Source organism: Mercenaria mercenaria, chromosome 2 (assembly GCF_021730395.1).
Source record: "Mercenaria mercenaria strain notata chromosome 2, MADL_Memer_1, whole genome shotgun sequence".
Lineage (NCBI taxonomy): Eukaryota > Metazoa > Mollusca > Bivalvia > Venerida > Veneridae > Mercenaria > Mercenaria mercenaria.
The window spans coordinates 66,244,169-66,268,321 of record NC_069362.1 but is presented as its reverse complement, the minus strand read 5'-3'; the positions used below and the strand labels follow the sequence as shown (position 1 = coordinate 66,268,321).

The 24,153-nt window shown below is 35.6% G+C and overlaps 1 protein-coding gene across 1 annotated transcript in view; it reads left to right on the top strand.

Annotated features, from left to right (window-relative positions):
- LOC123564143 (cytochrome c oxidase assembly protein COX11, mitochondrial-like) overlaps nucleotides 1–24,153 on the top strand; it is a 53,112-nt gene that overhangs the window by 10,341 nt on the left and 18,618 nt on the right. Inside the window, exon 5 of the mRNA XM_053536810.1 lies at nucleotides 3,792–3,833. Within this exon, the coding sequence (XP_053392785.1) occupies nucleotides 3,792–3,833 (42 nt within the window). The remainder of the gene's footprint in view (nucleotides 1–3,791; nucleotides 3,834–24,153) is intronic.

Sequence of the window (24,153 nt, the reverse complement as noted above, 5' to 3'; positions counted from 1 at the left end):
TCACATGCAAGTCATGTAAGATGCAGTATGTTGGACAAATGGGTAATACTCTGAGAGATAGATTTTATGGCCATCTCGCAGACTTCAGAACACAAAACAACGTCAGACCAGTTTCCTGCCACTTTAGCAGCGCAAATCACAATGCCAAAGATATTAACGTCAGAATCATTCAGCAGAGGGAATGTCACATAAACAAAAGATTGCGTACCGAAGAAGTATGGATCAGAAAATTAAAGACCAGAGAGCCTCAGGGCATGAATTTAGTACAATAGATAACATGATGAGCGACGACATTTATATAGCAACTAAGCTTGAAAACTTCTTACCACCTTACACATATTTATGTGACATATGCGGATATACAGCTACAACAAAACACCAGAAGTACAGCCATAAGAAGAGTCTTGAGGAAAAAACGGTCAAATTCAAGTGTTCCTGGTGCGATAAATTATATTCCAGAAAGGACAACCTGAAAAAACACTCACTAAACATAGATGGATTTCCCGAGGCCACATTCGAGAAGGTCACAATGAAAGAACGCAAGCCAGAGTTAACTTCCCAGCTGTAACCAACCCAAACCAAAAATTTGATGAAAACTCCGAGATTTAGAATAATGCTTGGGAAAACAGGTCAACCTGATATGAAATTAACAGCTAAGAGACACAAGGAGAAAAAGCTACCTATCACTCTCTGCGACTTTGATATACAACCACTGATCTCACCACTACCACCAACACCAGAAACTAGTAAACCAGCAACACCCGTCATGAACTCACCTACATCAATAGATGTAACAGCAACATCAAGTATAGAAACGATCTGCCACGACGAATTCAGGATGTTCCACGAGGACAATGAACAAATTGTTTCTATTTCCAAGATTTATGGTATTTTTCCACATCTAAAAACTCTAGATTTAAACATTTATAAACAATTGGAACAGTGCCAGGTATTTTTTAATCAGTGCCAAAAATGATATATTTTTAGTAACATTTCACAAAAAAGTCATCCTTATTTTGTATACTTTATTATTATTTCCCAGTTTTAGAATTTTTTGGTTAAAGTTTTATATAACGTTCAATATCTCTGTTACTGTCAATGCTATTGGCTTGAAACTTAAAACAGTTATATACTATCAAAGGCTTCACCATAAGAAACAATTCCCATAACTCTGATTAGAATTTTGACAGATTTATGCCCCTTTTACTGGCAAAGTTCAAAATTCAGAGTCAGGCACTGAGAAAAGTCTAGTGTGCTGTCTTGCGGACAGATCATCCACTTCCCAGCATGTGAATTGCCATTATTCATGCACAAATAATCCACACTATTTAAATGTCTGTTTAAGACGAGTCTCATTCTTTTAATTAATGTGAGTTTCACATATTTTCTCATTATTTCCTTGCATTATTTTCCTTGCAAATTGTCAGAACTTCTGACAGGAACTTGCGGAACACAATAAAGAATAAGCCAAAAGTATCGTTATTATATACAAAGACGTACATCGACATCGTATGTCTGTTCAGTCTTACTTGACTATTACATATTACATGAACATGTAAGATCATATTTTTGTCAGAAATGTAAAAAGTATTGTAATGTATAATTTTATGTGAAACAAAATGGCGTCATAAAATATCTGATGGAAGTGACTTCTCCATATTGGCCCTCTCTGTTGAACCAATCAAAATGCTTGAATTCCGTATTGGCCCCATTTTCTCATATTGGCCCTACTTTTCTCATATTGGCTCAGTTATGCTTTGTATTAGCTCTACTTGTTTCATATGATGTGTGCAATTGATCTAATACAGTGTGTAATATTGTAAAGTTGAATAATAATAAGAAATCAAATTTAACAATAAGACTGTCATATGTACGCAAAAGAAGGATATTTATTTAGATATTTTTATCTAGAAATGTGTTATTTTTTGTAAAAACCAGTCTAAATCTGAGTATTTTATCTAAATAACTCAGAAAAAGTATGGGTTCTTGTAATTTCTGTAATTTGTTTTGTTGTGTATTATGTAAGCCTCCTCTACAGAAAACAAGAAAAAAGGTTGTCTGATGGAGAAAAAGAGAAAGTATGCAATTTGGGTTACAGTATATTTTTAGTACAGTATTTGCGAAATTTTCTTGGTAACAAAAAAATGACAAAAAAGATCATCTTAATTTTAGAATTTATATAAATTATAATCATTTGTATGAATTTCATAATATTATATGTACATAAGTAAAAATTTAAGATTTTTTTTAAAAATAAATTTAATATGTCATGAGTTAAATTCAGTTTCCTTCATTTCTTGGTTCTCTTATTTAAATATCAATTTCAAATTGATTATTTATTTGAGCCATGCCATGAGAAAACCAACATAGTTGGTTTGTGACCAGCATGGATCCAGACCAGCCTGCGCATCCACGCAGTCTGGTCAGGATCCATGCTGTTCGCTTTCAAAGCCTATTGCAATTAGAGAAACCATTAGCGAACAGCATGGATCCTGATCTGGATCCATGCTGGTTGCAAACGCACAATGTTGGTTTTCTCATGGCACGGCTCATTTGTCTTGTCTATACCTTAAAAATGAGCATGGAGACATACCCAAATGATAGTAAATTGTAAAGAAGATATGTGATTCTTTTTAATGAATAATGGTATTAGCAGCTTCCTTTTTGGTGCTTATCATTAAGAGGATTTTAGTAGGACTGGTCAGGCAGGTGTCAGTATAATGTGACTGGGTGGGGTATCATGTCACATGTCTATGGTGTGGTATTCCTGTGAGGCAGCACTATGAAGCTTGACATTGTGCTCACTTCTACAAATAAACACTGACATTTATATGATAGAAAAATTGTTGAAAAAGACGTTAAACACCTAATGCACATACACACTGTTATCTGCCCGTCTACCTGAATAGAATCAACTTCTCAGTACTTTGTACTTATTTATTAATTTAAGTAGTATGACTTGATTAAAGGCACTTTTTGTAAGGCTATTCATGCAACCTCTGTCATTTTATGTAGGAAAGTTTATATAACCTAAAGAAAACAAATTAATTGTGATAAGTATCCCAGAACTGTTATAAGATAAGTTAAGAAATGACATGTGCAGTAATAATACAATTATAACAATAATTTTAAATACAAAAAGGCACCCAGCCAAATGGGGGTATAAGTCACCTTAATTCATTAAGCATGTAAAATGTATTTGATAATATATATATATATGTATATATATGTATATAAATAGATATGGCAGACATTCATTGTAGTCAAACAAAAGACAAACCAACAGGTGCAATCAAAACATGAACAATACCTGTGATACAATAGCGTAAAAAAAATAAATCAGTCAATCTATCAAAATTACAGGTTAGAACAGAATAGAACAATAGATATCCTACATTTTGAACAGACAGAATTAATCAGTATGATGCCTGTTATAATCCTGTAACATAATTTACATGTGTATAGCGGACAATTAGATTTGTCAAAGTACTGTGGAATCATTTAATTTCGTGGGCATGAATTTTCATGTTTTTTGTCGTTTCAGCTTTTGAAAATAAAATGAATTGGAATTTTACTTGTTTGTTGGGATTAAATTTCGTGGATTTACTCAACCACGAAATCCACGAAAATTAGTCCCCCACTTTATTAATGATTTCACAGTAATCACTTAAATAATTATGATTAGAGAATGTTTGCAGTTAGTGTTGTTTCCATTGTTTCTTTATAGTGTAAAGATACACCTATCTTAAGAAAGAATTATGATATTCCTGTAAATTTACTTTTCATTTCAGTGTTTTTGTTTCGAAGAACAGATACTTAATCCACATGAAAAGGTCAGTACTTTTTATTCATAGAAAATGTCAAACTCATTTGATCTGTACTACGTTTATTTTATTATCTTCCTGTTACCATAGCAACAGAACAAAAGATAACTGCGTGTACTGTTGTTATTTTTCGTGTAGGATGTCCTTGGCAAACTCTTACCAGTAATAAGAATTGAAACTGTTTGAGTTGTTTCCCTTCACTTAGTGAGTGAGATATGGTTGGAATTATCATTGTTGGTAGTTCTCATTGTTAGTAGTCTGTATGTCTGTCCAGGTGAGAAATCTCCTTCATATGCTATTGAATATATGATATAGCAATTATTATTGAATATCTATATATAGGTGTTAGAATTGTCATTGTGCAGGTACTTATAACATAACTCAGGAACTTCAGTGTATAGATTCACAAAATATGCTGGTTAGAGAAAGTATGGCACAACGGTGTCAAGGCTGTCAAAAGGTTGTGTGTTTGATACTTATGTGAGTCTGAGAGAACTGTTGTCACCTGCTTACATAGAACAAATTTCATACTGCAGAATCTCTGAACATTGGTAGGTTAATTCACTGCCATAACTGAAATTTTATACTGAATAATGGGGAAACTGCTGCTTTCTTTTCAGGAAGATTCTATCCTGTAACTTTTATTTGAAATTTCTTGTAAGAAATGAAAAATGGTTAAATATTTACACTTCGTAGCTTGAAGAATAGTGAGAGTGGTTCTACTTGCCAGGGCATGGATATGGGTGTCAGTGTTGGCATTGACGTCAGTGTTACACATTGGATAAAGTTTTGTGTGCAAGTTTTTTTCTCAGTAACCAGTGCATGTGCTGGATTTAAACTTTACAAAAGGCTTCCTAGATCTCAAATCTACTAAAATAACCAATATACAGTGGATTCGCGGTGCTACAGATCGCAATTTAACGAAATACCGGTATACTACGAAAAGGTGTTGTGGTCCCGGCTGCTTTCCTTCTTATTTCTATGCAACAAAGTCGCGGTTTTACGAAAATGCAATTTTACGAAAATGCGCTCCTACGAATGTATTGTTATGCCTTTAAAGCCTGTTTTCAACTTGTTTTAGTTGCGATTTTACGAATGATTCGTCTAAGTTTTCACACCTTCCATAACGGCCTGAAAATGCTTTAGAGTGGAAAGTGTCACTATCATTTAGCTGGGCGTAAACAGTGATTAAAGTGTGGAAACTTAGTAATTAAATTCGAAACACATACGTTATACACTATGAACAAGTTAGTGGTTATTTTTTTCTCCTATAACTATCCGATCGGATGGCATACAAGTCACACTTGCTTCGATATCTATACGTCTCAAACAATCACTGCATAAAGAAAATAAAACAATATTTAAGTCCTGATCGTCTGTATATTGTCGTTTTATTATACCAAACAATTGGTAAAGGGTATGAGGGTATCGGAATATGCAATTGCTATTTTTTCTCGTGCAACATTGTACCCTGTATGTGTTTTATGTACAGTGAATAAAAAGTGAAGAAAAAAAACCCGTTCTACATTCTACATACGATCTGAGTTCAGAAAATCACATGTTTAAATATCACGGGTTACGTATATAGATATTAAGGTGCTATATAGCGAAATTTCCTATGCTTCACTCGAACGAAAATGCGATATTACGGAAAAAAACGGCAGGTCCCTTGGCTTTTCGTAGAATCGCGATTGTACTGTAGATTACTCTTGGTTGAGTTTAATTTAAATGATGGCCCTTATTTGACTTGAAAACTTTTGCATGCAGCAAGCTGTATCTTTGTATCAACTACTAGTATTTTATTGGATTAAGTCTTTGTTTAATTTAGATCAAATTATGGTTAATATTGTATACACCTACCAAGCTGTAAATCAGTAAAGGCAATATGCATCAAAATGAAACTTTACACAATGCTTCCCAGACATCAGATCTATTGAAAGATTCCTTTTGGTTTAATTTAATTCAAAATATGGCCATTTTAAACAATTTGGTGTAAGTTTTGCATGCAAGTTATTATTATTGCCATAATAAAATATTTAAATTTGTTCTGATTTATGATAAAATAACTCATTTACTTATTTACTAAATACCTGAATACAGAAAAGAGTACCTTATTGTTTGAATAATTTTATCATATTAAATGCTGATGTCAAAGTACTTTTAATGCAACTGTCACAGATCCAGTTATTGTGCCTGATTTCCATTATTGGTCTTGGTTACAGGATTCTGTCCCTTGAATTTCTGTTGCTATTTATAACATTTTTAAAGGTATAAAATAAAGGTCATAATCCGAACATGACTGATATATTTTCTACTGATATTTGCAGAAAAGTGAATTTCAAAGACTGTTGCTGTGCTGTTGATTGTTGAAATTATTTACAATAAAAGATAAATTGTCATTTTTGCAGTTGTGCTTAAAGAGCAAATAAAACAAAACAATAAAATGAAAGTATCAAGTTCATTTAATAACCCTAATGCACGTTGCTGGATTTTAGAGGTTCTGCTAAAGAGTCATTAAGTTTCATGTATTTATGATTACATAAACATGAAGAAAAGGTAGATTTCACTTTCTGTTAAATGTGCCTGTCAGAAATCAACTGTTTTCCATTATTGTTGAAGATTTTTATCAGTTTAAAGGGTTTTGTTATTTTCATTGAAACAGTGATATAATTGATATCACTGATAATGATCCATTATAATTTATTATGTACTTGATGAGAGATATAAAGATTCAAAGTTCAGAGAAGTAAAAAGAATGTTTTATATTTCATTGAATAAAGACATGCTTTTGATACTTGTTTTTTGTTTGCTTGAAACAGAATTATTTTTGGAATATTTTAGGAGGCAACATATGTTACATTTTATACTGAATTACTGACATTCTTCCCCTGAAGTTACTGAGTGAGTTAAAAGCTTGCTCCCAGTATGTTGTTTTACCCAAGAGTCTAAATTTATGTGAGAGAAACATGTATTTGTTTTAATGATCCTTGTTACATTTCATAACTTGCAGATGTTGTGTAACGGTTGCTATGGCAACCGTAATTTCCAGATGTCTCCTCTTAAATAGTTTTTGCACTTTTAGGTTTCATGACTGTTATTTGAAATTTACAAAGAACATTATATTGATTAATTGAAAATGGGTACCATAGTTACTGTAATGAATTTACACAGTTCTGGTAAAAATAGATTAGCATCAGCCCATTTGGCTGTATCTTCTCCATATGAATAAATTTCTATATCATTGTGGGAAAAAAATTATTTCATAGACACAGAGAAAAAAAGAATCATTAGAAAATAAAAAAAAAAGATGTTGGGTTTTATTTAAATTCACCAGCATTTTATATAAAGCTCACTTTTAATACAGACATTGGTAACATGACTAAAGTGAACATGGTATTCTTGTTTAGAAAAAAGGAGAAGTTTATTTATTACACTACACAGTATTTCCAAAGGAAAACAAAAGCATCTGCCACTTTAAGCATGGCCAGTATGGGTAAACCAGCTTGAGCTAATACAGTAGAGACTTCAGCACACTTTGTAATGGACAGGGTCTTTACTCAGGGTGATTGACAGATGCTAAGAAATTATGTTATAAGATTGCTGATGAAGCAGACTGTGTAGAAGTTCACTGCCTTATCTTTAACTCTGCAAGTCAATTAGAGACCCAGGAAGCATGTCAAGGTCATTTAGTATCTTTCTAGAAAATGAAGTCAGCCATTTGATTGAAGTTGGTTATAAAATCCCATATTTTCCAGATAAAAACCAAAGTTCTGCTGAATGAGTCATATTTTCACAACATACATGTTTGATAGAGCTGTATAAATTTTATGAATCTTGAGTGTTATATTTTGATTTTTTAATAATGTTGATCTGAAACAAACCATTTGTCGCTAAAAGTTAAGATATTATGTGGATTGTGATTGTTTGGTTTATGTCTAGTGTATAACTAGTGTATAATGTTTTATGAGATTTGGTAGCAGCCATTTGTGACCAGTGCAGTCCTAGATCAGCCTGCAAATCCGTGCAGGCTTGGTCATGGTCTGCCCTGTTTGCAGTTCAGTTAGGAAATTTTCATTGAACACCCTTTCGAATAATAAATGATACTGCCCAGATTGAATGATGGACCAGCCCATTTTAGAAATTTAGCCGGATATAATCAAGAATAAACAGAATAACTGATCTCCTGTTCATCATACTGTAAATTGTTTAGATGGTTTTAATGAAGAAAAACTTCAAGTTCATACGATTGATTGATTACTAGAATCTCTTTGCAAATCATGTAATGTTAATATCATAAAAGATGTAACACAAAAGATGGGGAAATTGTATATGACAGCTTCCTTTATTAGTGGAAGAATTATGGTACATTGTTACCATAGTAATCAATATATTGAATTTTAATTATATTTTGATTTAAAAAAAAAATAATCAGTAAGTTGTCTGTGAAGCAGCTGGAGAGCTGTTTCTGGTCATTGTTTTAATGAAGTAATGAATTAGTCTTGTCAATATCACATAAAAATATTGCCTTTTGCTGATGTAAAAGAGACCAAAAAATTATTTCAGTTTATTGTGTTACAGCTGAAAGTTTGTCCAACAAAAAACAAAATAGATAAAAACAGATATAATTTTGATAATGTGTAGTGATCAAATACATAGGAAAAACCCCGAAAAACTATAAACTGAAAGTATTCAATTCAAAACAGCCATGTAGGGATATAAATATATGTATTTTAACCTTTGAACATATAATAAAAGTGAGCCTTACAGGTTAGTTGGGATTTGTTAGAATCTTTGAAGGATTTCATTTCTAGAATACATTTGTCAGGACTTGACTTGGATGAAACTATGGAAGAGTCCTGGTGCCAGCAGAGAGATTTAGAGTTGTCTTACGTATGACTTACTATCTCCTACGTAGGAGTTAGTATCTCCTACGTAGGACATAGTATCTCCTATGTAGGACTTAGTATCTCCTACGTAGGACTTACTATCTCCTACGTAGGACATAGTATCTCCTACGTAGGACATAGTATCTCCTACGTAGGAGTTAGTATCTCCTACGTAGGACATAGTATCTCCTACGTAGTACTTAATATCTACTACGTAGTACTTAGTATCTCCTACGTAGTACTTAGTATCTCCTACCTAGGAGATATTAAGTACTAAGTAGGAGTTATTATCTCCTACGTAGGACTTAGTATCTCCTACGTAGTACTTAATATCTCCTACGTAGGACATAGTATCTCCTACATAGGACTTAGTATCTCCTACGTAGGACATAGTACCTCCTACGTAGGACTTAGTAACTCATACATAAGGGTTCCTATTTTGGGGCGCTGCAACGTTCTGTGGTCCTACTCGTGTTTCCGGTACATGTATTAATTGAACATTGCTGGTTGACTTTTTAATTGCGTGCTGATAAATGACATTTATTGCAATATTTGATTTAATTTCTAAACTATTTATATTCTTGTATTTTATGTGTTGTCTCGAGAAGGGGCTTAAATAAATAACTTTTCATTGCAATCAGTGAAATTATCTCTTAAACACTGTTTCTAACCAATAACAAAGAATGAATTTATATAGACCTGATTGCATGACACGATTGTCAATGTTCTATAACATTTAGTTAGTTTCAACTAGTCAAATATTCTTTTATCTAGTCACTCTGATCAAACAAAATTGTAAATATTATTTCGCATGAAACTCTTATATAAAAAAAATAGCCTCTACTGTGAAGAGCGATAAAGGGGAATAAATCATGTTTACCAAGTTACTCGTCCTTAATTTCTTCTGTCTAGGCATACACTTAACAAAACAAAGGATTACCAGATTTAATGACTGAAACCTACAAATTCCGTGATATTCGGTAATTAAAAGATTTTACTGTCAAAAAAGCTTCACTTTATTTAAATACTATTCTGTTCTTCCTCTTTTTCACAACATATACAATATATAGAAGATACACACACCATGTTAAAGAAAGCAAAACCGTCGGACCACAAGTTGATTTGACATTAGTTTTTCGGAACACTGTAGACTCGCATAAGTCGCATAAGTCGTTAGAGTAATTAAATGTAAAGCACTTTCCTCTCTGATACCACTTTCTGAAAAGAAAACAATACCTCTTACCTCTGACTCTAACGACTGGACAAATATGATTCTGAGCTAGGCAGTTTTCATCCCAGCTATAATAATCACCATCTCATTAGAGATCATTGCAAATGTGTTCATGATGTAACATAATCCTTGATTGACTCCAGTGCCCTGGATCCTAGAATATCCTTTATGACCTTCACAGTCTGCATAACGAAGTGCTTGCCAATGAGTACCTTTTATCACCAGATGAATGGGAGAGGTGTTAATGAACTTTATACCTTAATAAACTTCATAAATGTATCATCTTTAATATGCAAATAAAGTAGAAATGAGTGTTTGAAACAAAAAAGTATCAATAGTTTATTATCATGTTAAATCATGCTTTAGATGCAGTTACAGTAATTTCCTGTAACTAGTTAATGCTTGACCAGAATGTAGAAAAAGAAAATTGACCAGCTTTGTGACCAGCATGGATTGAGACCAGCCATCCGCACAGTCTGGTCAGGATACATGCTGTTCACTAATGGTCTCTCTAACTGCAATAGGCTTTAAAAGCGAACAGCGTGGATCCTGACCAGACTGCGCGGATGCTCAGGTTGGTATGGATCCACTCTGGTCGCAAAACCACTATGTTGGTTTTCTCATGGCGCAGCTCAAATGATGATAACACCTAATAAATATTGATTATTAAAGGCACTGTCCTTGAGATCATACGACAACAGAAAAAAGAGAAATTTTAGGTACCAGTATCAAGAAATTAATGCTTATACTGCTTAAGAAAGCTTTGAATAAATTACTAACAGATTATATGTTATTGAAACACATGAGAACTAGCTGTCTTAGCTATCTTTTACACTGGAAATTGAAAAGCGTTTGTAACGTTTTACTAAGGTAAACTGCCTAATTATTATTTATCTACTTTCAAGGGTCATTGTATACATATTCCTGCGTGGTGTATATTGTTAAAGACAGCAGGACATTTTTCATTGCCGTGGCGGCCCGGGTTCGATTCCCGGCTCCGGCATCTTTTTTGCTTGATTGAGTAGATTAAGGATAGTTTAGAAACAAAAACTCGAATTTTAATGTCCATAGTATGACCGAACTTCAGAGACCATTTTAGCCAAAATTTGTAGGTCAGTGCCTTTATTTAGAGAAAATTTATTAATCAAATCACACAATCGGTCAAAACAATAACTGGCGGTAATTATATTTAGTAACTTTCATGATATACTTTAATCATACTTTTGAACTCTCTACATAATTTCAAGAGAAGCCTCCATAGCCGAATGGTAAAGGTTCGAAACCTCACATGACTTGTTTCAATTCTTCATGCTCATAAACTGCCCGGTTGGCTTATGGAATGCCGGTGGTTGTAACCTGATGTCTGCCCATGCCTGGAGCAATGCCTAGAAGTGCACCTTGTGGGTAGCGCAGTGTGACTATACCCAAACTATGTAGTCCCCAAAAATACAAAAAAACAACAACAAAACAAACAACAAAAAACAACAACAGCAAAATAAAATGTTCAAAAATATCTATTAAAACAAATTTATTGACTACTTCATCTGTCAAATTCAGAACTTGGTCAAATGTGTCTTTAACTCATACTTACGAAGTTTGTGTGAGACAGTGAAAGAAGGGAGATGTTTAATTATTTACAAATATGTAATCTACCGGTATCAGATAATCAGATAATCCTTACTAAATTATAGTACACACGGGTATATTGTTCCACTGCGCATGCTTGACACTCTTTTAGTCAGTGACATACGTACAAGTTACTAACTCCTACTTAGGAGATACTAACTCCTACGTAGTACTTAATATGTCCTACGTAGGAGATACTATGTCCTACGTAGGAGATACTAAGTCCTACGTAGGAGATACTATGTTCTATGTAGGAGATATTAAGTACTACGTAGGAGATACTAACTCCTGCGTAGGAGATACTATGTCCTACGTAGGAGATACTAAGTCCTACGTAGGAGATACTATGTCCTACGTAGGAGATATTAAGTACTACGTAGGAGATACTAAGTCCTATGTAGGAGATACTATGTCCTACTTAGGAGATATTAAGTACTACGTAGGAGATACTAAGTCCTACGTAGGAGATACTATGTCCTACGTAGGAGATACTAACTCCTACGTAGGAGATAGTAAATCGTACCTATGACAAATTTAAATCTCCCTGCTGGCACCAGGACGCTTCCATATGAAACTGTTAGGACCACTTTGACTGTTAAAAACTATACTAACCAGACAGTGACTGTATCTTCTAACTGGGTAAATCAATCTTGAGTAATTACACCAGCTGATTAAGAATGCATGCACATCAGTACATACATTAAACGATTAAGATTTCTTGCACTGCAGTGGTTTAGATCAACATGATTACCTCTTTGATATAGATGACATTGACCAGTCTTTGTCTGTGCTGTCTTTGCAATGTTCATTAAATGGCAGTGTATAATAAATGTAAATAGTATGCAAGATGATAAGGGGTTGCCAGCTTCATAATTACAAGGTTTGATAAGTCGTTAAAACATAATTACTGCTGAATTCTGCTGCATGAGATATTCGGTTTAGTTTTGAAGATTTTTGTTGAGCCCACTTTTGGAAGTGTAGAAATAGTTGTCCAAATGGCTGTTCTGTGTGTGTGCGTGCATCATCACGCAGCGTCCATCCGGATTTGTTTTTCCAGACCATAACTTTGACATGCATGGAGCAATCTTGTTTATATTTAATGTGAATGTTAACCTCAGTGAGACGGAGTGTCATGCGCATCGAGTCTTGTCTCCAGTATTGGTGTCACATGAGAATGTGTGATAGTAACCCAAGTAGGGCTCGAATCTACAAACTCCGGGTTGAGTGGCCATCACCTGTAACACTAGATCACCGCTCATCTAAGTGTTATTTGGCTGTACATTAAATTTAACCTTTGTGTCAAATAGTTTCTCAGTGTAATGAAAAAAGAATTTAGAAACTGTCAAGTATTCTATCAGACATGTTTGACACCTAGCAGGGTGCCGTTATCTTCCCTCAATCTAGGAGCATTTTAGTTCAGTTATCATGCCTGATGATAGGAGATGTGCCAGTAGTTGTATGTGTTGATAGGTGTACTACAGACCACAGCATAATTACACTGTATAAATCCTGTGTGATAACTCAAACAATAACATGTCTAATAATTATGATTTTTCCTCATTAAAACATTTCAAAACAGAAAATATTTTTGTATAACATTACAGTATGCACTTAACTTCTATCATTGAAATCCTTCTTGAGTTCTCTGTGAATGAGAACCATAACTATCAAACAATAATATAAATATGCTGCCATTTAAATTATCGTGCGGGAGTAGTACTTCTAGATATCACGCATTCATAATATTTTACAAACATTGTTGAGAATTGTTATACAGTAGCCAGCTCACAACATTACAAAAAATGTGATTGCTCAGGTAACTCCAGTTATTGCCTTTGAATTAGTCAAAATTGTGCTTTAGAGCTCACCTGGCATGATGAATTGTTATTGCTCATTGTCTGTCCAACCAAAGAAGTATAAAATACACAGAATGGCAACTGGCTATAATCTCGTGTGATCTCATGTCCGAGCGTGATTCAGCGTTACCTTAGAAAAGCAAGCATGGAGTTGCAATTTGTACCTTTAAAACTACATGTAAAATACGTGTTAGCTTCTAAAACAACATTTGTTTAATATGAAATAGTCTTAAGCACAAAATACACGTTTCTTACTATAAAAAAAAAGCCTGGTCATACGGTGATAATTGATTAATTGACAGTGTCAGTCTTTCACATACAAAATGGCGCGTGGAGAACTTCCGGGTAACGAGATCTCATTTGCAGCCTCGGGATGTTGGCAAGATTTGCTCTATATGCCTTTCATGTTGCTGATCTATTTATTTTTATAACATTTGGTCCAACTAACAGCTGTCCATTCACTTAGGGCTACCTCATGCAGAGTCCATTTGCTTCTTGAAACCAGTTAAAAGGCAGTTATGTGACAAAGAATAAGCTTTCATGATGAACTAGACATGTTCACTGCTAGATCAGCTATTTGGTAAATATCACCACAACCACAAATCAGAAGTAGATTTATCAATTTTAAGTTGTCTGTAAAATTATATCAAATCTACATCACCTACCATTCTCTGATTTTTGATATTGGATACAATGCTTATTAAAATGCCAAAACAATCATGACACTCACTTTTGTTTACGTTTTTAGCTCGACTATTCAAAGAATAGTCTAGCTATTCTACTCACCCTGGTGTCGGCGTCACACCTTGGTTAAGTTTTTGCATGCAAGCTATCATTTAAAGGCATATAGCTTTGAAACTTATTTATTCTTTTTCTAGGTCAATTACCAACCTCACTGGGTCAAGTTCCATAACTCTAACATGTATTTTGAGCAAATTATGCCCCCATTTGGACTTAGAAAATTTTGGTTAAAGTTTTACATGCAAGTTACTATCTCCAAAAGTAATGCAGATATTGAATTGAAACTTCACATGTGTCTTCGGGGTTATAAAACTAGTTGATAGCACCAAGTCCCATAACTCTGACCTTCATTTTGGCCAAATTATGCCCCCTTTTGGACTTAGAAAATTCTGGTTAAAGTTTTGCGGCAAGTACATACAGCTATTACTAAAAGGCATATAGATTTGAAACTTATTTTTTCTTTTTCTAGATCAATTACCTACCTCACTGGGTCAAGTCCCATAACTCTGACATGTATTTTGGGCAAATTATGCCCCCTTTTGGACTTAGAAAATCCTGGTTAAAGGTTTACATGCAAGTTACTATCTCCAAAACTAATGCAGATATTTAATTGAAACTTTACATGTGTCTTCGGGGTAATAAAACTAGTTTATAGCACCAAGTCCCATAACTCTGACCTTCATTTTGGGCAAATTATGCCCCCTTTTGGACTTAGAAAATTCTGGTTAAAGTTTTGGGTGCAAGTACATACAGCTATTACTAAAAGGCATATAGATTTGAAACTTATTTTTTCTTTTTCTAGATCAATTACCTACCTCACTGGGTCAAGTCCCATAACTCTGACATGTATTTTGGGCAAATTATGCCCCTTTTTGGACTTAAAAAATCCTGGTTAAAGTTTTACATTCAAGTTACTATTTCCAAAACTAATACAGATATTAAATTGAAACTTCACATGTGTCTTCGGGGTTATAAAACTAGTTGATAGAATCAAGTCCCATAACTCTGACATGTATTTTGGGCAAATTATGCCCCCTTTTGGACTTAGAAAATTCTGGTTAAAGTTTTGCGTGCAAGTACATACAGCTATTACCAAAAGGCATATAGCTTTGAATCTTATTTATTCCTTTTCTAGGTCAATTACCAGCCTCACTAGGTCAAGTTCCATAACTCTTAACATGTATTTTGAACAAATTATGCCCCCTTTTGGACTTAGAAAATTCTGGTTAAAGTTTACATGCAAGTTACTATCTCCAAAACTAATGCAGATATTGAATTGAAACCTAACATGTTTCTTGGGGGTTATAAAACTAGTTGATAACATCAAGTCCGATAACTCTGATATGTATTTTGGTCAAATTATGTCCCCTTTTGAACTTAAAACTCTTTTGATATTTAACATTTTGGGTAATAATTTCCTGCTTCTGTGACAATATTTCGAATAGTCGAGCTTGGCTGTCTTACGGACAGCTCTTGTTTTAGCAACATGTACTAGCTCGGAAATTGCGACAGAGCGATTTACCCTACACCTCTGTAAGAGGTAGCTCTGTTGCTTACCAGGTGTGCGCTGGTGACTTTATACATCATGTTTATTAATTTCATACTTTCCTGCTTTTAGTGATGTTCATCTAAAATGTTAATTCATAAAAATAGTTTCAAATATTTTTGTCATTACTTAATATGAAAGTAATATTCAAGTGTTAGCTAGCATATTAAAGTATCTATTTATAATTCATTAGGTAGCTGTAAAATAGTTCATGCAGTAAGAAGAAATAGTTTTCTTTCATATTTTAGAGATTAATGTTCTATCATGTTTCATCCACCATTTAACACATACAGGTGTATAGCTATTTTATTTTAAATCTTGAGGCATGAAGCAGAAGAAAACCATTATTTTCTATTCAAATAATTTGAGGACTGAGCAATTATTCTTTATTTATATACAGTTACAATAGTTTCACTATAGTCCAGTTTTAAGGTTTGCAATGTTTTTTGTACTTTAGATAATGGAACCGTCCATTATTGCAAACTTAACACCACACTATCACTAGAAGACTTTGATCATTGGGCTAATCACATGTGATACGTGATATATGTTGCATTTGAACAGGGTTTTATAATATTTATTATGTCTCACACTTCATTTCCGAGCAATAACTGGAGAACCATTTGACCTAGAACCTTCAAACTTCATAGGGTTGTAGGGCTCCTGGAGTAGGATGATTGGTCATGAAGAGTAGATGACCCCTATTAATTTTGGGGTCACTCCGTCAAAGGTCAAGGTCACAGGGGCCTGAACATTGAAAACCATTTCCAGTCAATAACTAGAGAACCACTTGACCCAGAATGTTGAAACTTCATAGGATGATTGGTCATGAAGAGTAGATGACCCCTTTTGATTTTGGGGTCACTCCGTCAAAGGTCAAGGTCACAGGGGCCTGAACATTGAAAACCATTTCCAGTCAATAACTAGAGAACCACTTGACCCAGAATGTTGAAACTTCATAGGATGATTGGTCATAAAGAGTAATTGACCCCTATTGATTTTGGGGTCACTATATCAAAGGTCAAGGTCACAGGGGCCTGAACATGGAAAACCATTTCTGATCATTAACTAGAGAACCACTTGACCCAGAATGTTGAAACTTCATAGGATGATTGTACATGCAAAGTAGATGACCCCTATCGATTTTGGGGTCACTCCATTAAAGGTCAAGGTCACAGGGGCCTGAACATTGAAAACCATTTCCGGTCAATAACTTCAGAACCACTTGACCCAGAATGTTGAAACCTAATAGGATGATTGGTCATGCAGAGTAGATGACCCCTAACGATTTTGGGGTCACTCTGTGAAAGGTCAAGGTCACAGGGGCCCGAACATTGAAAACCATTTCCGGTCAGTAACTTTAGAACCACTTGACCCAGAATGATGAAACTTCATAGGATGATTGGTCATGCAGAGTAGATGACCCCTAACGATTTTAGGGTCACTCTGTTAAAGGTCAAGGCCACAGGGGCCTGAACATGGAAAACCATTTCCAATCAATAACTTGAGAACCTCTCGACCCAGAATGTTGAAACTTCATAGGATGATTGTTCATGCAGAGTAAATGACCCCTATTGTTTTTGGGGCCACTCCGTTAAAGGTCAAGGTCACAGGGCCCTGAACATTGATAACTAGTTCTGATCAATAACTTGAGAACCACTTGACCCAGAATGTTGAAACTTCATAGGATGATTGAACATGCAGAGTAGATGACCCCTATTGATTTTGGGGTCAGTCTGTTAAAGGTCAAGGTCACAGTGGCCTGTTCATGTAAAATCATTTTTTGGAAATAACTTGAGAACCACTTGACCTACAATGTTGAAACTTAATAGGATGATTGGACATGCAGAGTAGTTGACCCCTAATTATTTTGAGGTCACTTGATCAAAGGTCAAGGTCACAGGAGCCTGAACAGTGACTTGAGAACCACTAGGCCAAGAGTGTTGAAATTTAGCGGGATGATTGGACATGCCAAGTAGATGATCCCTATTGCAGCCAACCATCAGTGTCTCTTTGATTTTTGCTCCTGACCCCTATTGACTTCTTGCCTATAGGACTTTGCATTGGGGGAGACATGCGCTTTTTTACAAAAGCATTTTCTAGTTAAACTTACTTATTGTTTTCAGATGTATCAATATTCTTGCTAAAAATACTGAGCAAAATGTAGCTTTAAAACTGTAAACACTTTGTTTGACATTTCACTCAGCATTGCACAAAAGCTACAGTAAGATAGACATATCTTACATGTAATAGCCCTATACAATTTGGACAGAAAATTATACATAATTGTCAAATAATTACATATTAAAACTTAGGGTTTTCGTGGGCGTACTAAGCCACTGTGAACTAATGCTAGATAATTTGGTAATGGGAATGAGGTAGACTATATAGCTGGCTACTTGTCTGATAATAAGCTTATTTTATTAGATTTAAATTTTTCAGCCTTCTGTAAAATGCTATCTGTTGTATATATTAGGCAAGAGCATGTTACAAATATGAATGGAAATTTTATTTATTATGTCATACCAGGAGACATATTGTTTTTGCCCTGTCCGTCCGTCCTTCCGTCCGTCCGTACGTCACACTTCATTTCCGAGCAATAACTGGAGAACCATTTGATCTAGAACCTTCAAACTTCATAGGGTTGTAGGGCTGCTGGAGTAGACGACCCCTATTGTTTTTGGGGTCACTCCGTCAAAGGTCAAGGTCACGGGGGCCTGAACATTGAAAACCATTTCCGATCAATAACTAGAGAACCACTTGACCCAGATGTTGAAACTTCATAGGATGATTGTCCATGAAGAGTAGATGACCCCTATTGATTTTGGGGTCACTCCGTCAAAGGTCAAGGTCACGGGGGCCTGAACATTGAAAACCATTTCCGATCAATAACTAGAGAACCACTTGACCCAGAATGTTGAAACTTCATAGGATGATTTGTTATGAAGAGTAGATGACCCCTATTGATTTTGTGGTCACTCCGTCAAAGGTCAAGGTCACAGGGGTCTGAACATTGAAAACCATTTCCGATCAATAGCTAGAGAACCACTTGACCCAGTATGTTGAAACTTCATAGGATGATTGGTCATAAAGAGTAGATGACCCCTATTGATTTTGGGGTCACTCCATCAAAGGTCAAGGTCACAGGGGCCTGAACGTGGAAAACCATTTCCGATCAATAACTAGAGAACCACTTGACCCAGAATGTTGAAACTTCATAGGATGATTGTACATGCAAAGTAGATGACCCCTATCGATTTTGGGGTTACTCCATTAAAGGTCAAGGTCACAGGGGCATGACCATTGAAAACCATTTCCGGTCAGTAACTTGAGAACCACTTGACCCAGAATATTGAAACTTAATAGGATGATTGGTCATGCAGAGTAGAATACCCCTAACGATTTTGGGGTCACTCCATTAAAGGTCAAGGTCACAGGGGCCTGAACATTGATAACCAGTTCCGATCAATAACTTGAGAACCACTTGACCCAGAATGTTGAAACTTCATAGGATGATTGAACATGCAGAGTAGATGACCCCTATTGATTTTGGGGTCAGTCTATTAAAGGTCAAGGTCACAGTGGCCTGTTCATGTAAAATCATTTTTTGGAAATAACTTGAGAACCACTTGACCTACAATGTTGAAACTTAATAGGATGATTGGACATGCAGAGTAGATGACCCCTATTTATTTTGAGGTCACTTGATCAAAGGTCAAGGTTACAGGAGCCTGAACAGTGACTTGAAACCACTAGGCCAAGAGTGTTGAAATTTAGCGGGATGACTGGACATGCCAAGTAGATAATCCCTATTGCAGCCAACCATCAGTGTCTCTTTGTCTTTCGCTCCTGACCCCTATTGACTTCTTGCCTATAGCACTTTGCATTGGGGGAGACATGCGTTTTTACAAAAGCATTTTCTAGTTTATTTGGGTTTTACGGCACACCAACACAGTATAGGTTATATGGCGCCAAACAGGACTTCAAATTTTGGTTCCAAATGAGATGTGGAACCAAAATTTGTAGTCCTGTTATGTTTGTTTGAAGTGGTCAGTCACATTTGAGCAACATTTTATGCAGTTTTTTTTTTCAGTTTTTAGCTCACCTGAGCTCAAAGGTGAGCTTAATTGATTGTCCGTCGTCCGTGCATCGTCAACAATTTGACTGTTAACACTCTAGAGGTCACATTTTTGACGAAACTTGGTCAGAATGTTACCCTCAATAAAATCTTTGACGAGTTCGATATTGGGTCATCTGGTGGTAAAAAACTAGGTCACCAGGTCAAATAAAAGAAAAGCTTGTTAACACTCTAGAGGTCACATTTTTGGCCCAATCTTAATGAAACTTGGTCAGAATGTTACCCTCAATAAAACCTTGGACAAATTTGATATTGGGTCATCTGGGGTCAAAAACAAGGTCACCAGGTCAAATCAAAGGAAAAGCTTGTTAACACTGTAGAGGCCGCATTTATGACTGTATCTTCCTGAAACTTGGTCAGAATGTTAATATTGATAATTTTAAGGTTTAGCTTGAATCTGGGTCATGTAGGATAAAAAACTAGGTCACCATGTCAAATCAAAGGAAAAGCTAGTTTACACTGTAGAGGCCACATTTATGACCATATCTTAATGAAACTTGGTCAAAATGTTAATCTTGATGATTTATAGCTCAGATTCAAATATGGGTTAGTTGGGGTCAAAAACTAGGTCACCAGGTCAAATCAAAGGAAAAGCTTATTAACACTCTAGCGGCCATATTTATGACTGTATCTTCATGAAATTTAGTCAGAATGTTAAGCTTGTTGATCTTTATGTCAAGTTTGAATCTGGGTCATGTCGGGTCAAAAACTAGGTCACCATGTCAAATCAAAGGAAATGCTAGTTAACACTTTAGAGGCCACATTTATGACCATATCTTAATGAAACTTGGTCAGAATGTTAATCTTGATGATCTTTAGGTAGAGTTTAAATCTGGGTCAGGTGTGATCAAAAACTAGGTCACTAGATCATATCAAAGGAAAACCTTGTTAACACTCTAGAGGCCACATTTAAGACTGTATCTTCATGAAACTTAGTCAGAATGTTAAGCTTGTTGATCTTTATGTCAAGTTTGAATCTGGGTCATGTCGGGTCAAAAACTAGGTCACGGGGTCAAATCAAAGGAATAGCTAGTTAACACTTTAGAGGCCACATTTATGATCATATCTTAATGAAACTTGGTCAGAATGTTAATCTTGATGATCTTTAGGTCAATAGGTCAGGTGAGCGATACAGGGCCTTCATGGCCCTCTTGTCATAATATTCTCTTAGAGAATTATTTAAGGAATAGAAAGACCCATTACGTAGAGTTAGATCCCTTTTGGAATTTCTGTGTCAAACTTTGTTGAAATATTATATACAATATAGATTCTTGATCAACAAAACATAATAAACATTTTTATTTTATTGTATGTATTTCATGCTATGATGTTTATAATTTTTAAATATTTTTCGAATATTTTTAAATGTTGGTATCTCAAAACTTTGCACCGAAACCTATATTTTATTTGTTGATATCTGACACTTGCATTGAGGAAAGTTTTAAGAAAATATATCTTGGAAAGAAACTACCAATGTGCCTTGAAAGAAATTTTTCAACAAGAATTCAGTCATGATGGTCAGTTAGTACTGAGATAGTCTCTTCATGTACCTGACAACAGGGGATCAGCAACTTTAGATTTACTTTTTTGTGAAGTCAAATAAAAGTAAAAAATGAAGTAAATATTCACCTTGCCCAAAATTGGCACCTTGTGATTAATAGTATCAGTATGCTACCAGTTACCAGCTATTAACAATGTTCTTTTAATTTTACAGTTTAAAACAGAAATATTTGAAGTATTTGGCAAAAAAAGAACTATAAAATAACCTGATACATTATTTCATTAGCTGGGTAGTGATATGTCAAACTTATCAGATAATATATCAGATAAATTTTTATACTAGCTGGTTCATATAATTTAAATTAATAGAAAAAAAATCTGGTTTTAACTTTTCAGATATCTTAATTGAGTTGGAAAACTGATTGAAAATATTATAGATCTATTAAGAGTTGTAATTATGCTGCAAATTAACACTGTGAAATGTACTGATTATTAGTGTATAATCTTTCATTTACGAAAATAGAAATTTTGAACAGAAATGGTGAACTCTGAATTATTGAATTAGGAAAATGACTTTCACATTGTCGTCATAGATATGGACAAGTTCAAATAGAGTTCATAGTCTGGTTACTATATCCCTGTATGGTAATGGCAACACATTTAGTCACACCCAATAAAAGGCCTTTATGATTACGGATTGGATTTTTTTCACATTATAAAGCAGTCGGTCAAACACTACAGTACTGATGACCTGTTCCAGATATTCTGGTAGCAGACTGTCAGACACTAGATTATTGATGACCTGTTCTAGGCATTCTGGTAGCAGTCTGTCAGACACTTCAGTACTGATGACCTTTTCCAGACATTCTGGTAGCAGACTGTCAGACACTTCAGTACTGATGACCTGTTCCAGACATTCTGGTAGCAGACTGTCAGACACTTCAGTACTGATGACCTGTTCCAGACATTCTGGTAGCAGACTGTCAGACACAGCAGTACTGATGACCTGTTCCAGACATTCTGGTAGCAGTCTGTCAGACACTGCAGTACTGATGACCTGTTCCAGACAATCTGGTAGCAGTCTGTCAGACACTTCAGTACTGATGACCTGTTCCAGACATTCTGGTAACAGACTGTCAGACACTGCAGTACAGATGACCTGTTCCAGACATTCTTGTAGCAGACTGTCAGACACTACAGCACTGATACCCCCTGCAAAAGTATGAAGGGGATTTTGTAACACCCTATCATTTTTCAGTGAAGGGGATTTTGATCAAGGGGATTTTGATTGTCTCCCGTTCCATACATTCTGGTAGCAGACTGTCAGACACTACAGTACTGATGACCTGTTCCAGACATTCTGGTAGCAGTCTGTCAGACACTACAGTACTGATGACCTGTTCCAGACATTCTGGTAGCAGTCTGTCAGACACTTCAGTACTGATGACCTGTTCCAGACATTCTGGTAGCAGACTGTCAGACACTACAGTACTGATGACCTGTTCCAGACATTCTGGTAGCAGTCTGTCAGACACTTCAGTACTGATGACCTGTTCCGGACATTCTGGTAGCAGACTGTCAGACACTGCAGTATAGATGACCTGTTCCAGACATTCTTGTAGCAGACTGTCAGACACTAAATTACTGATGACCTGTTCCAGACATTCTGGTAGCAGTCTATCAGACACTTAAGTACTGATGACATGTTCCAAACAATCTGGTAGCAGTCTATCAAACACTTCAGTACTGATGACCTGTTCCAGACATTCTGGTAGCAGACTGTCAGACACTTCAGTACCTCTGGTAATTCATGTGGGGAAGTTGGCAGCTACTTGCAGAGAACAGGTTTGTACCGGTACAGAATCCAGGACCACTGGTTAGGTTAACTGCCCGCCGAAATATGACTGAAATACTGTTGAAAAATGGCGTTAAACCTAAAACAAACAAATCAGTATTATTGACCTGTTCCAATCATCCTGGTAGCAGTCTGTGAGACACTAGATTACTGATGAACTGATGACCTGTTCCAAACATTCTGGTAGCAGTCTATGAGACGCTAGATTACTGATGACCTGTTCCAAACATTCTGGTAGCAGTCTATGAGACGCTAGATTACTGATGACCTGTTCCAAACATTCTGGTAGCAGTCTATGAGACACTAAAATACTGATGACCTGTTCCCGACATTCTGGTTGCAGTCTGTTTGACACTTCAATACTGATGACCTGTTCTTGACATTCTGGTAGCAGTCTGTGAGACACTACAATATTGATGACCAGTACCTGACATTCTGATAGCAGTCTATGAGACACTAGATTACTGATGACCTGTACCTGACATTCTGATAGCAGTCTGTCAGACACTACAGTACCAATGACCTGTACCTGACATTTTGATAGCAGTCTATGAGACACTACAATTCTGATGATCTGTTCTTGACATGCTGGTAGCAGTCTTTGAGACAGTACAGTATTGATCACCAGTACCTGACATTCTGATAGCAGTCTATGAGACACTAGATTACTGATGACCTGTACCTGACATTCTGATAGCAGCCTGTGAGACACTAGATTACTGATGACCTGTACCTGACATTCTGATAGCAGTCTGTGAGACACTACAATACTGATGACCTGTTCCTGACATTCTAGTAGCAGTCTATGAGACACTAAATTACTGATGACCTGTACCTGACATTCTGGTAGCAGTTTATGAGACACTTTTTTCCTGATGACCTGTACCTGACATTCTGGTAGCAATCTATGAGACACTAAGTTACTGATGACCTGTTCCTGACATTCTGAT